At 49.5% G+C, this 16,092-nt stretch overlaps 1 protein-coding gene across 1 annotated transcript in view; it reads left to right on the forward strand.

The window, feature by feature from the left end:
• The first annotated feature begins 550 nt into the window (after window positions 1-550).
• MEGF9 (multiple EGF like domains 9) overlaps window positions 551-16,092 on the forward strand; it is a 28,591-nt gene continuing 13,049 nt past the window's right edge. Inside the window, exons 1-4 of the mRNA XM_026860683.1 lie at window positions 551-691; window positions 1,343-1,476; window positions 2,701-3,054; window positions 15,323-15,462. Coding sequence (XP_026716484.1) covers window positions 551-691; window positions 1,343-1,476; window positions 2,701-3,054; window positions 15,323-15,462 — 769 coding nt within the window. The remainder of the gene's footprint in view (window positions 692-1,342; window positions 1,477-2,700; window positions 3,055-15,322; window positions 15,463-16,092) is intronic.

Here is a 16,092-nt window from a genome sequence, read left to right on the forward strand (position 1 = left end):
GATTAAGACCCTTTGATAAAGGGCAAAAGAAGCGTGGGGCTCTTGCCAATATATGCAGCTCTTCTTCTCTGACTTCTGTTTTTTCCTTTTTTGCCGTGGCTGATTTTCTTGGAAGGTGGTATGCTGTCAACATCAGTTCTCCCCTCTCCTCTCAGTATAATATATTTTAGGACAGCCCTCCCTTTTCCCTTAGTGCAAGCATGACCACAAACCCCAAGTTCATCAGTCAAGTTCATAAAACCTGATACAGCACAGCCCTGCCTCCTTTCAGGCTCTTGCAGTGTATGAGGCTGCTTAATGTTCACAGCAATGTGTCCAGGTACTGGCTGTGCCCCTGTGTCCTTTTGGGATCTGACGGCTCCTGGCGAGCCGCGTCCATCAGTGCTGGATGGATGGAGAGGGCAGGAGTGGGGCAGTGCTTGTGGATGGTCCCCATCTGCATGAAGGGATGCTCTCCCATCACATGTGCAGCAGGATGGCAGCATTTCGAATGGGAATTTGACATGTAGCACCCGTCACTTTCCAGCCAAAGAAGTTCAGCTCTCGGCTGATGCCGCTGGAGCGTCGGGGTGGACTCGGCGTGCAGCCAGTGGCGGCTCTGGCTGGGATGTTCCTGGAGCACAAGGATGGTCTCTGCTCAGAGCAGCTCATTGCTGCGGTGCTGGACCTGCCCTCAGCGCCTCACATCGCAGTTAGAACTGATACCATGCTTGTTTTCTTTTCTTAATCAAGTCTAGCAAGTTTAATGGCACTACGTGTAATGAGCTTTGAAAGGTAAATTTGTTTTGAAGCATGTTTGACAAACTCCGAAGTGCTTTTGTTCAACAGGTTTTCACAGCTCCTGCTGGCTGGGAGAAGCCCAAGTGCCCAAATCGATAAGGTTCCGCTTGGATAATTGAGATGGGAATTTGGTTCATTATGTGAAGTGGCTGCTGAAGTAGATAATTGCAGATCTTGAGGTGTTTGTCCTATTTGCTAGTTTAGATTGAAGAAAATTTAAGTGCAATTTCACAGGTGTATAGGTACAAAATGACTTCTGTGGGGATACTGTGCATGTATCGATAGAGTAACAAAGCTAAATAACTGATAGTTCTTTGTGTGTTGGAAGAAAACAGGTGAGAAGAGCTGGGGGCTGATGAACAGGCGGGTGCTGCAGCCTGGCTGGCTGTTGGTTAGAGACGTCCTGCGGCGTCTGTAGGGTCCCTTTCTGGGGAGAGGATGTTCTTTCCTCCCGCTTGGCTTGTAGCGTGCCTTGGAAAGTCAACCTATAATGGTGGTTTTATGTTCATTTAATGTGTTTTTGGCAAACTGCTCTATCATCTGCCTTCCCGTTCTGCTGCAGCCCACCGGTGAATGTGCCCAGGGTGAGGGCTGCTCCCCCCGAAGGATCGACACGGGGGAGCCTTTACAGTGCTGCTGTGATGCAGGGGACCTTATGGCTTCTGTTTCCAAAGATGCTCTGAGGTCTTCAGTGTGGTCTGACTTCAGCAGATTCCTGAAGTATTCAGAAATTAATCTTTATTCAGTCACTGGGTTTTAAGTGTGGTTCCATCCAGGCACCTGCTGAAGTCCTTTCTATTGGATTGGGGCACGAGTGTGCAATATAAATGTTAAATAATCGTGTGAAAAATTCCTGCTGTCTTAGGGCATTAGTGTTGGATCTTCTTGATATGATTTGAGCTTTAAGTCAAGTTTTCTTGGGATGGAGACATGCCCCCCCCCTCCCATAAAGTGCCCTGAATACCGGCTTTTCTCAGGGAATAACAAATACCAGTGGTCGTGTAAAGCCCCCAATGCTTGATGCACTACTTCTGCAAGTAATCCTTGTTTATAATTCACTCCTGGCAGAAAAATACTTTAAATTATTAAAGCACTAAATATTTTGCAATGAAGGAACAGAGATAAAGCTCTTGGCAGAAACAAATTGCCGGGGAGAGGTTGTTCTCTTCAGTGCGTTTGGTGCTTTAAAGTGTTATGAGAAATAATGTGTGAGGGGACTGGGAAAAGATTTGCTTCACTCTATATAAAGGTGTCTGCTCGGTGCATGCTTTCCATAACCCCTGTAAGTGAGTGTCCCCGAAGCACACGTGTGTGTCCCGTGGGGGTGTGTGAAGGTGGCCTGTTGTGGTTTAGGTGGTGAAGGGCAGCAGGCAGGTCTCCATCCTGCCCCCAGCCCCACCACCCCACATTTTAAAGCAGTTTTCACATGGTCAATGAGGAATGCCCCTGAGGACAGATTTTCAGGGGAGCTTGGGCTGCTGCAGTGGGGACCTCTGCCATCGGCCCGAACGCCTGGACCAACCCTGGCTCCTGGTCAGGGCGTTCTGTCTCTGTTCTCCAGGAGCATCTCGTCGTGGTGCCGGTGTGTGTTGTGTATGTCCTGTGTCCTAACCACCAGCCTGTTGGTAAATCAGGGCTGTTCCGACAGTGTGAAATGGAGGATCTTATAATTAGTGATTTTTGCCACCTGTTGCTGAGATTATCCTAATGACAACCGCTAGCACTTGTCAGCTCCTGGAGTCACATATCCGTGTGTGTGTACATATGTACAGGTGTTATACAGCTACATATATATGTATTTAAGCAGTTAAGCCCGTAATCTCTTAGATCTTTTTGGAGAGAGATTTGAAACATGAACCATGAAGGATTCAAACCCCAGGGTGCTCCCAACATTTTCTTTACCATCTCAATATTTTAAAGCAAATACCATCCTTTCAGCGATGCTATTTCCAACGTAGGGTTAGCAAAGGGAGGGCAGCCGTGCCGTGACAGTGACGCTGGCCCCGCTCAGGTCTTGCTCAGTGCCGTGGCCCCCAGCACAACTGGTTTTCAGCTTCTCTTTCTCCTTGCAGGAGTCCTGTGCAACTGCAGCGCCGTGGGGAGCATCAGCACGGCAGAATGTAACGGCACGACGGGGCAGTGCCCCTGCCTCGATGGCTATGTGGGGCTGCGGTGTGAGAGCTGTGCCCAGGGCTTCTACCCGGAGCAGAGGAGCCAGCGGTGCCACCCCTGCGGCTGCAGCCCCGCCGGCTCCAGCAGCGCCCAGTGTGATGAGTGAGTAACGGCGGCGCTTCGCTGAGCCTCCCGGGGGGGGACTATGTGCTCGACATGGGGATCTGGGGGTATTTCAGGATTTGGGATGCAGATCAGGCAAGAGTGGATCTTGTCATCTGGTGCTAGTATTAAAAAAAAAAAAGAAAAGAAAAGTAAAAGCAGGAAGGAAGCTGGGCTTATAAAAATTCATGAAGCATATTCTTCCTCTCTTTCAAGATCTGGATTATAAAAATATCTGTAGCTGTGGCAAAAGCCCCAGCAGCCCACAAGGGAGTTAACTTGTATTTCTGAGTTGTACAGAGGCAGAACCTCTCCTCTAAGTCCCTATCAGACGGGACTGCCTTCATGCTTGAGTTCAGGAGGAGAGCACAGGAGCTTTGCAGAGGTTTGTTTTCCAAAGGGATATTTGTTACACCAGAGGCAAGCGAAGCTTTGTGCTCTGCCCCTGCCTCGCCTGGTGTTTAAACCTGCCGCCTCCTCTCCTTTGCTGTGTTAAAAAAGTTGCTGTAGCTGATGCTTTGAGGTCTTGCATAATGAATGTGTTCCTCTTCATTTCACCCTACCCACCCTCACATCTTGCCTTTTATAAGCCAGCGCGCAATTATTTTTTTTCCAACCAGCAATCCGTCAGTCATTAGAGAAGTGTTGCTGAGTTGAGGGTGTCTGTATTCCTGCAAAGAACGGTCTGAGCAGCAGCCTGACCCTTTGGCTCCCCTTCTCCTGCCCGTGAGTTGCAAGGTCTCTCCTTGGAGGAGACTCCCCAACAAATCACCCTGCAATGACTTCCAGCCCTCCCGGGTTCCCTGCTCCTGCTGCCACCAGAAAGTGACAGCCAAGGCTCTGCCGGAGCCCCTGACCCTTCTCCAGGGCCCTGCAGGGGAAGCGGTACCTGCGTGCGGGTGCGTTGGGCTTCTGCTGCACTGGCTGCCTTGTGCTGGCAGCAGCCTTGTTGTCTTTTAGGGTTTGGTCCAGGCTCGGCGTGAGTTGAGCACCTGCACTTTCCTGTCAAGGCTGGGGCTGAGTCAGAATCGAAATGTTCTGCAGGGACATGATGTTTGTAATTTTATAATTTTTTTTTTCCAAACACCAAAATTCTCTGTTTATGTCCTTCCTTTTTGTTTCAGTGCTGTGTTTTTCTGCTTGCATAAGCTCTGAAAAATCAGAACCTAAAAGCAATGCTCCAGTTGACTAGAGTGACCTTCTTACTAAAAAAGGTGATTCTTGGGGGTGGAGAGTGAGAGTTTTTCATTTTTTTTGGTGGTTGTTACAGGTATGGGAAGATGTGCCTGGAAGCATCAGGGTTTGCCACAGACTGGAAAATCTGAGTTAGGTCAGATCTACTGGAACGGCAGATTGGGAAGAAAGGCAGATGGGGCAAATCTTATCATTAAGGGCTGGAGAGGAGGGAGGCAGTGCTGGAGCAACTGGGTTAACTGGGAGGGAGTGTTCTCACCCCGGCTGAGTCACCAGGCAGCAGGCAAAGCATAGATGTGGGTGACGTCTCCCCACGTCTTGCTGCGTGGAGCGAGCCAAGAAACGCCCTTAGGAACGTCAGGTGAGATGCTCCAAGTCATGAAGGAGAATGAGGTGGAGTTCGTGCACGTAGGGAGCCATCACACACAACCCCAACGTGTATGGACCCAGCAATGGCAGGGGACCGCCCTAGCTTCTCCTCTTTGTCACCATTTACAGCCTTGAGGGATGTGGGAGATGTGGGTCCTTGGGCATTTTGAAGAGGTAGCGCAGGGCAAAATTTGGAGGAAGGTTGGAGAGGGGAACTGATGTTAACAGAGATTGCTCTGTGTTTCTCTTCCCTGCTCAGTGAGGTTTGCTGCAGACTGAGATGACCTCTGGGTGGTTAAAAAGAGGAAAATTAGGTCAGTTGTCTGTGTTGTGGGGCTGGGGGCATCAGTATGGCGGCGACATGGGCAGCTCCTGCACAGGGATGTGTATGGGAAAATGAGGGGTGCAAAATCTGGTGGGCAGGGGCCTGGGCTGTGTCCCTGCTTTGGGTCTTTCCCGAGGGGTGGGAGAGCCTCATCTGCATTGCAAGGAGATATGTGTGTGAATCCAGGAATGAGATTTTTGGCTTTTGTTCTGTAAATGTTGGGTCTGGAGCCCTGGGTCTACTGCTGCCCAGTCCCTGGATGAGTGGTGTGTGTCCCTCGGGGCAAGCCCTGCTTGGGATGAGACATGGAAGTGTTGCCCAGCGCCAGCAACCAGCTTCTGTTCCATTGACATTCAAAATACTGTAAGCTGTATTGGTTTTTGTTTTTGTTTTTGTTTTTGTTTTTTTTAAAGCACCAGTCCAGCTCTAACTTGCACAAGTCAATTCCTGTGAGCTGGCTTGAGAAAAAAGCAACCGCTGTTCAGATGAGTCTCTAAGTAAAACAGCAGCGTAATTTTGGACTCTGACCCTTTTTGACAGCGTCTGAGTTGAGAGGCAGACTGCCTGAAGGCTGAGCTCTCGGGGCACACAAAACGTGCCTGAGAGCTTCCAACCAGCTTCCCCAGGCTTTTGTAAAATGGCCTTTTAAAGCACCACCATATGATGATTATTAGTCTTATTTCTAGGCGTGCTCCATGGCCAGCCAGATGGCACACCCAAGTACACTGTTTATTAACGAGACCTCAGATGCAGACCATCAAATAAAAATAAAAAAATCCCTTTCCCGAGGCAAACAGTTGATATTGGGAGTGAACATTGACCTGACATGCTGTCGCTATGAATGGACTCCATGGCTGCTAATCAAAGGTCTGGTTTTGGTGGTGTTTTAAATTTGATTATCTGGGGAGATCCACACAGATCCCCCTCTGGGGTGGCAGAGGATTTCCGTGTTCTGGTTTGGGTGATTTTTGTTAGATGAAAAGCTGTGTTTAGTTGAAATTGGAGCCTGCTGCGGGGCTGGATGCAATCCTGGGCTGCATGGAGAGGGCTGACACATCTCTGAGAGGGGGGAGTGTGTTGTCCCTGTTGCAGTAACGCCTAGAAACCTCAGATAAAACCACATTTCACTGGGTTGGATGGTGTGTAGATGCTTGCTAAAGATAGCTGTGGCCTGGAAGTGTTCATAGTCCATAGAGGAAGGGTGGAGAAAGAAGCTGAAGTTTCAAGGGTCAAGGTCAGAGTAGTGGAGAAGGAGGATGGTGACTCATGTGGGCGCAGGGGCTCAGCTGGAAGGGCTGTGCTCCTGCTGCAGAGCCCCGGGGACGGTGCCTGGGAGGGGAAGGTGGCTGGTGGTGGCCCCAGCCCATGGCGACATGGCCCTAACTGGGAGCTGACCCCCCCACCAGCTGCATCTCCCACCAGCTTTTGGGCACGTTGTGTTGAAAGCTGCATTGTCCGTCTGTCTGTCCTCTGAGGAAGCAAGAACGTCCCTACCTGGTGGAGGAGGCAAAGGTGAAGGTGATGCTGCTGGAGAAGGTCACCACGCCCAGGCTAGTCAGCCCACATCTCCTGGACTTGCACCCCTGTGCATTTCTTTTTCTTTTTTTTTCTTTACGTGAGCAGAGTCCTGTCCCTGAACTCTCATCTCCCACTCCCTATGGCTGGGCAAGGAGCCAAGCCAGAGACAGGAAAGACAGTCTGGGGGGGACGGTGGTCCCCAGCCCTCCTGGCCAGGGACTCCCCACAGTGTTTCTGCAGGTGCCGGCACACCCCAGCCCTCCATGTCCTGCAGTGTGGCTTTGCCCAAAATGCCACTCGTGTCCCCAGATGACTGGTGGCGGGGTGAGAGCCCGCTCAGTGGCCGCTCCCCACGGCAGCCCCGGGATGTGGCGGGACACTGTCTGGGGCGAGGGGAGCGGGGTTTGGATCGGGGGGAGCCTTTCTCTGCTGCAAAGCAGCAGTCGTGCACCGACACGAGGAGCTGCACAGGCACAGCTATTGAAACGCACGCGGAAATAATTTTCCTGTGTAAACCTGTCCTCTGGCTGATTCATCTAAAGGAGCAAGACTGCGCCCAGGCAGAGCCTGGCCTGGAAGAGGCACTGTGTGGTACACAGCCGGTGAGCAGGAGATTCCAAATGACTCTCAATTAGTTTTTGATTTATTTATTTCTACCTTGCTAGCAGCACTGGCCAACCCCACGCTGGGCTGCACACATGGGCAAAAACTGGCCAAGAGTGGCTCAGGGTGACCCAGCGTGCCGCGTGCTGGCATAGGGCTTCCCTGCCCAGCCCTGCCCCTTGGTGCAGGGAGGGAGAGCTGTTGCTGCTTTGATTTACCTCTTGCAAGGCATTCATTCGAGGTTTTCCTCGCCCGGCGTGTAGGATGTTGTGGCTTTTCTCCAAAGCGTGGCCCCACAGCTGCAGGGACTGTGTGTTTATCCCATGTGGGTGCTCTTGTACCCCACAGTTTGGGATGCGAATGGAGGAGGGCTGCAAAGCAAGAAGGTGCTATGAGATGCTTCTGCTCTCGATTCCTTATTTCCCTGGGAGGTTTGGTGTTTTAAATTAACTTACTCTGGTTCTAGGGAAGACAAGGTGATGCACCCTTCAACTTCTGTGGCACCATTACCTGCACTAGCGAACAAGAGGAGAGCTGAAGGCACGTTGGGAATTTAAGAATACCCATGTGGTTTAGCTAAACCTGGATTAACCATCTAATCTGGGTTAGGTTTTTTCAGTTCCCTTAAAAAGCTCTAAACTAAACACATAATACGCTGTCATTGTTCCCTAAGGAAAACAGGTGCATGTTAAATTGGGGTCTGTGAATCGATTTAAGTTGCTTCCCTTGCATGTGCCTCAGTTTTCCCACAAGCAGAAGGGTGATGGGAAGCAGAGGAGGTGACATTAGTTTTGGTTCATGTCCGGCACTGAAAACACACTGCCCAAGAGTACAGCACTCTGCTCCTTCACTAACTTAGCAGCCTTTCCTCACTGCTGGCTGAGGAGACAGCTCTGCAGTGTGTGATCCTGGTTCATGCACGGTTTGTGCTGCAGACTCAGCATAAGTCATGTTAGAGACTGCTCCTGTCACTCATTTCCGTTTAAAAAAAAAAAAAAGGAAAAAAAAAAGATAAAGCATGCATATAAACGGCAAAGTGTTAATTCAGAGATGTTTTTCCCCCTCAAGGGGATCTCATGCTTTGTGTTTGTATTAAAAAGAATTAAGGCAGAGTGTCCCTGAGAGCATTTATACATGGCTGTCCCCTGGAGCAGGGGTGCCGCGGGGCTGAGAGAGGAGTGCTGGGAGCTGGGCAGTCTCCAGCCCTGTAAGCCTCCTTTGTAGTGGGCTTCTCTTTGGAGAGGCTGATCTTGTGACCCTTACCCATAAGGATTTGCAAGAGCATTTGTGGTAAGAGTAAGGTCAGCAGCACTGGACAGTGTTCTTTGTTAAGGACTTTGCATAAGGGCTGGGGTTCCTGAAGGAGCTCGGGGAGCTGGGCAGGGAGAGCTGCACGCTGGGTTTGCAGAGGTGGTGGGATATGGAAAGATGAAAAGAGCCCACGGAGGGGGGGAAGCGATAAGGAACAGGGGTCCTGGTGGCCTTGGGAGGCACCCAGGTGGGTCACAGACTAAGTGCACCTTGAGCATCATCAGGTATGAGGCTACATGGGGCAGAATTTGGGGTTTTTTGTTAGTCAGGAAATGCAGATCCATTGAAATTCAAGGTTTTTGTGGAGCTTGAGCAGCCTGTGCAGGAAGGGTGCTCGTGGCAGTGGTTTGAGATGAGAGGGACCTCATGTTCCCAGGGCTTCTGCCCATCCCAATTCCAGGAGGTTATGTGGGGGAAGGCAGTGGAGTTCTCATTTTGCATTCAGAAAATCTTAATTTTCTCTCTTTAGAGTGTCATCACACTTCTGAAATGTCTCTTCTTTGCGTGGGAACTGTATTTCCATCCTACTGTATTTTATCAGTCCAGTAAACCACATTGGGCACTGCTCCCCTTTGGAGATGAGACCTTGGGAGCCCAACTCCTCAAGGACTTATTTCTTTTTTTTTAAGAAAATAACCAAAGCACAGTCTCCCCCACCTTTTCCCCTATTTTAAAAAGACTGCTCTCTCTTTTATAGATTGGCTGAGCACAAGCAGTGGCTCATTATCTCCCAGTAATGCCTTGTCAGCATCACTCGGCAGAGAACAGATTTTTTTTCTGTAGCGGAAATTGTTACATGTGGACGTCATAAAAGCAGAAGAATACCCCGTTAGAGTATATTTTTCCGTGTGCTTTAATTATCTAAATCTCTCTGCTATTACAGACTCTCATCCTTTACATCCGATTAGTTCTCCTCCTCTCTTCTCCCACAAGCAGGTAAATATTGTACCTGCACCCATTTTTATCTGGTTGCAGACAGGGATGGGAAATGAATGAGTGGCTGGACACATCAGCAGGGAAAGGCAGATTGTTATCATCTCCCCTACAGTAATTGTGCTTCTCAGAAATCCTGTTATTTTGTTGATTTTTCCAGCGGGCTTTCCCAGTCCTGTGTTGTCTGTTGCAGACTTGCTGCTCCAGTAAGCATTGACTGCCCTCAAAAAAAATATTGGCTCAACTTTTTAAGCTCTTATGGCTGAATTCTGGTTTGGGGAAGGTGGTGCCCAGCCTGACTTCAGGCAGTGCTTGTTGCCTGTGCCTTTTTCTGCTGCCTGAGAGGAGGCATCTGTAGAGATCTGGAGGATGGAGGGACTACACTGGGCAAAACCTGTGTGTCCAGCGGGGACCAGCCCCATCTCTCTGCCTTCCCCATTGATGTGCCTTCCTTTGAGGAATCATCCCCAAATTACTGTGACCTCTAGGGGATGCTCTGGGAAGCCAAGACCCACCGTTTGGGGCTGAGATTTTGCAGTTAGTTAGGCTTTTGCTGCTCTTCCTCATGCCAAATCATAGAGGACTCCATCCAACCTCCCTCTTCAGGGCCATTGTGGTCTTCCCATCGCTTCCTCCCTCCTCAGCCACCACAGTCCTGGCGGGTGGTGCCGGGAGGGCACCCAGAGGAGACAGCACAGCCCCAGGCTGGAGTTCCCCGTCTTTCCCAGCAACGTGGGGCATCCTCGGCGGGGGAGATGGGGCCGTGGAGGCGGCGGTGGCCAGACAAGGTGGCCCTTTGACATTTACAGAATGGCCTTTCAGAGCTGTGAAGTGTCCCCGCTCTGTCGAGGGCTGCCATATAAACAGATGCTGTCCCCCGGCACAAAGCGAGGAATGTGGCGCACAATGACCCAATGTTTGCTGCAATAAAGCCCCGCTTCTTCTGCCCTCCACAAAGGCAGCTCTGAGCGGGGCGGCGGGCGCAGGGCTTGGCCGTGGTCGCACTAACCCTTCCACCAAAGCCTTTCGGCTGATGGTGGCTTTGGTTTGAGCCAAGGGAGCGGGGAGGTGAAACCCAACCACGTGCTACGTGGGGCTTTTTCCTGCTCCCTGCTTCCCCACGTGCTGATATTCAAATTAATTGACCTAAAGGAAAACCAACACGCGGGTTACAAGGGTTCTCGGTTTGCTCGGGGTGAGTGTTAACAGTGTTGATTTTCCATGGAAGTGTCTTGGAGCGTTTCGCTTTCAAATGTTAACTTTTCTACATTGCCCAGAAAAATTTAAGAGAGCTGTATTCCCTGGCTGCTGTCAGACATCACAGAAAATCAGCAGAAAAGGAGCTGGGCTCACTGGAGAAACACACCATTTTTAGCGTCATCTCTTCTGAATCCTCCTAATCTTGTGTAGCATCCTTTTGTCTTATCCTATCAAAGTGTGACAAAGCCTTTTCATGAGGGTTGTTTTACAGATGCTCGTAGTTCAGCAAAGCATTTTTCCTCATTCATACGGAGCGCTGTTGTTGCTGTTAATTGTATGTGTTACAGGAGCACCTCCGGGCCCTGCTGGGATGAATGATGGGCATATCTGTAATTCGAGGATTTGAAGGTGGTGGCTGGGAGGGCACGAGGAGGCAGGCAAAGCTGGGGATGCCTCTGGGGCAGGGAAGCACTGGATGTAGCCTTGCTTTCCTCTTTCCCAGGGCAGAGTGGTTCCTCACTGGCTCTTCTGAGGATGCTCCTGAGAGATGCTGTGGTGTGAGGGGTGTGTATGTATGCTCTGGGCTTCAAGGTGAAGACAGTAAATGTATTTGGCAAAGCTCTCCTTCAAAGCCGTGGGGGCTTTTGTGTGGCTCATCTGCATGGTATGCCCTGCGTTGAGACCCATGGGAGCTCCTTCCTTCTCTGACTCTGCCCCAACACCTTACCAGACTCATATGTTTTATAAAATAAATGCACAAAAGCTTGGTGCTGTACTGTTCTGGCTGGCTTCGACTTGGTCAGGCAGCCCCTGGAGTCTCCACGGCAGCTGGGCATCCAGGTTTTTCTGGCAGCTGGGAAAACATTCAAAATGATTTTCTCCCTTCCCTCCTCCTTGGAAAAAAAAAAAGAAGAAAATAAACGATTAGAGCTTGCTAAGGGTTTTCTGTTACACCATTAAACCCTGCACAGCATGACTCCAAACAGCCCTTAAGGCTGTGGTCTTCTGTCTTCCCATCCATCTTGTGTCTGTCATGTCCCTGCTAACTTAAGGATGTTTCTGTGGAGGAGGAGTGGGGACCCATTGCAGATGCAACTGCACATTGCAATCATTGTGACCTGTCTCACATCACAGATATTTTAATACCCTTTTTTTTCCCTTGCGGTGAGGCCTCAAGTTCCCATGCTGTCCTGTGCTGAGCTGTGCAAGGTTAGGGCATTGCCCGAGCTCCCAGGCAGAGCCCATCCCATCAGTGTGTCCTTCCCTGGCCATCAAGACCTGGTAGAAAATTATCTGCAGGATGCTCTGCAGCTTCAGGCCAGGAATGAGACAGGATTTTGGAGGCTTTACCTGTTTTCTGTGCTCTCCTCCTAGGATACTTCCAAGTGGGGTCAAAACTATCTGCAATCCTCCTGTTTAACAGTAGCCAGAGTAATGCAAGGAGGGGGGGTATCTCTGTTGGATCCCCATAGCTTCTGTAGCTGTAAAGCTGCAGTCCCATGTAAAATCCCACCATGGGGAACGTTTTGTTGCCACTAGTGGCACAAATCACTTGGCAAGTGATGAGATTTCCAGCATCCTGTGGCTGTTCCCCTTGGGTGGAATGGAAGGGAGCTGTGGGGAGTGGAAGTGAAATCAGACTTGCCTTTTGCAGACATATTTTGGGGTGTAGGCTGTTCCCCTTGCCCAATATTTTGCTTATATTTGCAGCTCCCTCCTCGGTGTCTGCTGGCGTGCTGCTGCCCGGGGTGGCCAATCCTGCCGGCAGTGCCATCCAGCCCCAGGCTGTTGCTGGGCAGGCGTTGAGGCAGCAGATCCTAAGGCATAACTTGGAGCCCAAGGTCTGAGGGCGACTGGATGCACGAGCTCCTGGTTTGGAGGGGTCCCACACCTCGCCTGTAGCCCTCACCCCTGGAGGGTCAGATCACTTGGTGTTGGATCTGAGCCTTGCACATGCTCTGCCCCCGTCCCCCCTGGCTGGCTAATCGGTGCCTGCTCCGGCTGCCAGGATCTCTCTGTTTTTAATCATTAGGAAATGTATATAAAATTGATGGATGATGTGATAGTGATGTACAATACTTACATGGTCTTTAAAGCAAGTATAATTGTAAAAATCTATTAGAAACCAAGGCTGGCAGGAGACTTGTGTTACTGGAAGTCTGATTTTGTCCCAACACATCCTTCCATCAATTCTTTTGTGAGAGTTAAAAATTGGCTGGCTTCAGTGGAGTTAATAATCATCTGAAATGGAGTTGAGTAACTGATGTTGCTGCATCAAAATGTTTCCCTCTTCCCTTCCCCCTCCTCCCCCCCCACTTCCCCCAAAAAAGAAATTCCTGGCTGATACTCAAAATCCAGTTCAGTTCTCACTGTGCAAGTATTAAACTGTGGGCCTTTTCTTTCAAGTTTCTGGATTTTTATGGGCACAATCGGTCTGTTAACAGGACTTTTTTTTTTTTTTTTTTTTTTTTTAAATAGCTTTCTTTCCTGTTATTTTTAAACTAACAAGTAAAATCAAGGGACACTGCCCCAAAATGCTGCATTGAGATTTAGCAGAGTCATCGGGGAAATAATCCCTTAAAGAAATGAAGTGGGAGTCTGGATGGAAGGGTGCCAGCCGGGAGGAGAGGATGGTGTCATTATGATAAAGGTTTGATCGAGGGACAGGAGAGAGTAAAATGGAGCACCCTGGCTTGCAGGAGGAAACCTGGGAGGGTGAAGATTATACAGCTCTAGTGCTTGGTCCTGTAAAGTCCTACTCATAGGGCACATCCCCAGAAGATGTGTTTTCAGGCTAAGTATCAGAAATATCAGACACCCTGCCCTCAAATTAGTTGCTTTTCCTTTCTTGGCTCTGCCTGTCCCCTGCCCGCTTACAGGAATATCTGTCTGGTAGCAGTCAGAAGCAAATAAAAACAAACTGCTTTTTGTTTGCTCTTATTTTAAACACTGTGACAACATTTGGATTAATGTTAGGTCTTGTGAAAAGCACTTTAAAAGTCAAACATACTGAGCTGCTTAACAACATCCCTTTGAATGCTGCATCTGCCTGCTGCAATTCCAGATAATGGTCTGGAGAGCAAGGAAACATTGTATTTCTTTTTTTCTCCTGGTAATCAGTCCATTAAATATTCTTGAAGTTTCATATTCTGGAGGTATTTAATTGTGTAGCCACTTGGGCCAAGTTCCGTATTTTGGTGTGCCTTTGAGTATTTCGTCTTCCTTTGGCAAGCAAATGAATAACAGAAATACTAAATTATGTTAATTTTTAACAGAAGCAATGTCTTCCCAAAAACGTTCCAATCTACTGCATTTTAAATAAAACCAACACATCAACAGTGCATCAAGCCATTTGGAGCCTCAGCCTCTATTAGTTTTAATCAGCAGATTTTTCTAGGGGCTTTTAGAAGCAAATTGTGCATTGCTCACTCTTCCCCAGGAGGAGTGAGGGAGAAGAACAATAGATTATCTTTGTGCAGGCACACCGAACCCTGAAATACTGAATTAAAAAAGTGCATGAACAGGGTAGAGGTTATACAGGGGGAGAGCTAAGAGGAGGGTGCATCAGCGGTGTGCAAGGGGTGCTCTGTGGATGGTACCTGCCTTGGCTACTGCGGCTGCAAATAAATCCTTCTCCTGGAGGAGACCAAATCAGATTTATTTGGGTTCCCTGTGCAGCACGCAGGGGTTGAGGTTTCCTGCAGGTCGCCCCAGGGCTGTGGGAGATGTGGAGAGGCATTTCTGTGGCTCTCGCCCTCGGCTCGGGCATTAGCAGCTCCTACGTGTGCAGGTGGGATGAGCCACAGCCGGCAGCCTCCGTGCTGGGGGGTTGCTGGAAAAGAACATTTTATCCATTCCTGTGCTTTCTCCAAGGGTTGAGCCTAAATGCTGGTAGTATATAGAGGCGCTTAGGAAAGTGATGGATTTGAAGCCTCTGTGTGGAGAGACTGGCATGGAAAGCCAAAGGAATGAGGGTAACCTTTGCTTTTTATAGCCTGCTGTTATTTGCTCATGCCAGCTAACACCAATACCCTCTACTTTAACTGTGCAGAGCTCCACCCACGGTGCAGTCAGACTTGGTGCCCAAGTAAACAGGCTCCTGACCAGGGTTAGCCCTAGTGGAAACCGCTGGGGAAGCAAAAACCCTCTCTTGTCTTTGCTTGGCTCTTACTGGATAGGAGAAATCAGCTGGAGAGAGGGGCTTTGCCTGGGCGGCTGTGGAGATGTTGCATGGAAGGGATGAACAGGATCATGGAGGGAGTGCAGGTGGCTGATGTCTGCCCGGGCAGAAACCTGAGTGAGACACCGGAGCTGCTGCGCCGGCTCTCGGGGGAGCTGGGAAAGCAGGTGGTGAGCAGGGAATTGTCCGCTTGCCTGAAAATCCAGGAGGTGCCGCTCGGCACCGATGTGGAGGGGAGGTGATTATCCATGTGGGTGCTCTTTTATTGTTCAGGTGTAGCCATCACGGGTGTCCCAGTGGCCTGCAGGGCCCGGGGCTGGTGCTTGATGAAGCTGAGACTGGAGAGGGGCTGTCACAGCATCTGCTGGGGGCTGATGATGGGGATGGCTTTGGGCCAAAATGAGAACGAGTGGTGATTTCTTGTGTCCAACTGGTTTTGCAGAGACTCAGCTGTTCTTGAACTCCCCATCACTTTTTGGAAATGGGTGCCCGTGGGTTTCATGTCCCACTTCCAGCAGGCTTTTCTTCGCAGAGTTCCCCACTCTGGAAAGGGAGTCCAAGCCACTGACCACAGGTTTGTACTTTGGATGCCTTCCAGCACATCCAGATTTCACTATTTGTTTTTCTCTGTGCAGCTCTGGGCAATGCCAGTGTAAAGTTGGTGTCATGGGCCTGAAGTGTGACCAGTGCAGTGAGGGATACTACAGGTTCAATGAAACCACCTGCGAGCCGTGCCAGTGCAACAACCACTCCAAAATCTGCGACAGCTTAACAGGTAACCTTCCTCTTGGGACCACGGTGGGTGCAGACTTCATTTGACTCCTTTGTCTCTGTTTTTTGCCATTTTATTCATTCGTCAGACCTCTGCTCTCATCCTCTTCATCTACATCTTTATGCCTTGAGTACTCAGAATCTTTACCTTAAAACTGAAATTAAAATGCGGGGCAAGGTTGGAGCTAGTCCTCTTCTCAAGGAAGTCAATAAAGGTTGTGTTATTTACCCCAGGCTGCAGTGCAGAGCCTTTATTCTGCAGTCTCCATTGGAAATCAGTGCTCCATTGTTCTCTGCACTTACCAAAATACACAACACGGTCTTTTCAGGGGCTTTTGTTTAACTGCTGTTTACCTGGAAACATATACTGTACTGGCACTGATGTAATGTGACTTTTATTACCACAGATAACATGATTAGTGCTGGAAAAAAGCAGCAACACTTAATTAATATTGCCCACTTTTTATAAAATTTGCCTCATTCATTTTCCTTGATCATTTCTTTGACTGTCTCTCACACAGACGTTGATGGAGTGCAAATGTCGAGGCACCTGTGCTTGAATTGCTTATGGGAGTGCAGGGGGGCCCTGATTGCTTTCCCATCTCCACTGAAAGGAGAGATCCTGCAGGATGTT

The sequence above is a fragment of the Athene cunicularia genome, assembly GCF_003259725.1.
Source record: "Athene cunicularia isolate RWA chromosome 17 unlocalized genomic scaffold, athCun1 chr17_part1, whole genome shotgun sequence".
NCBI classification, from domain to species: Eukaryota; Metazoa; Chordata; class Aves; order Strigiformes; family Strigidae; genus Athene; species Athene cunicularia.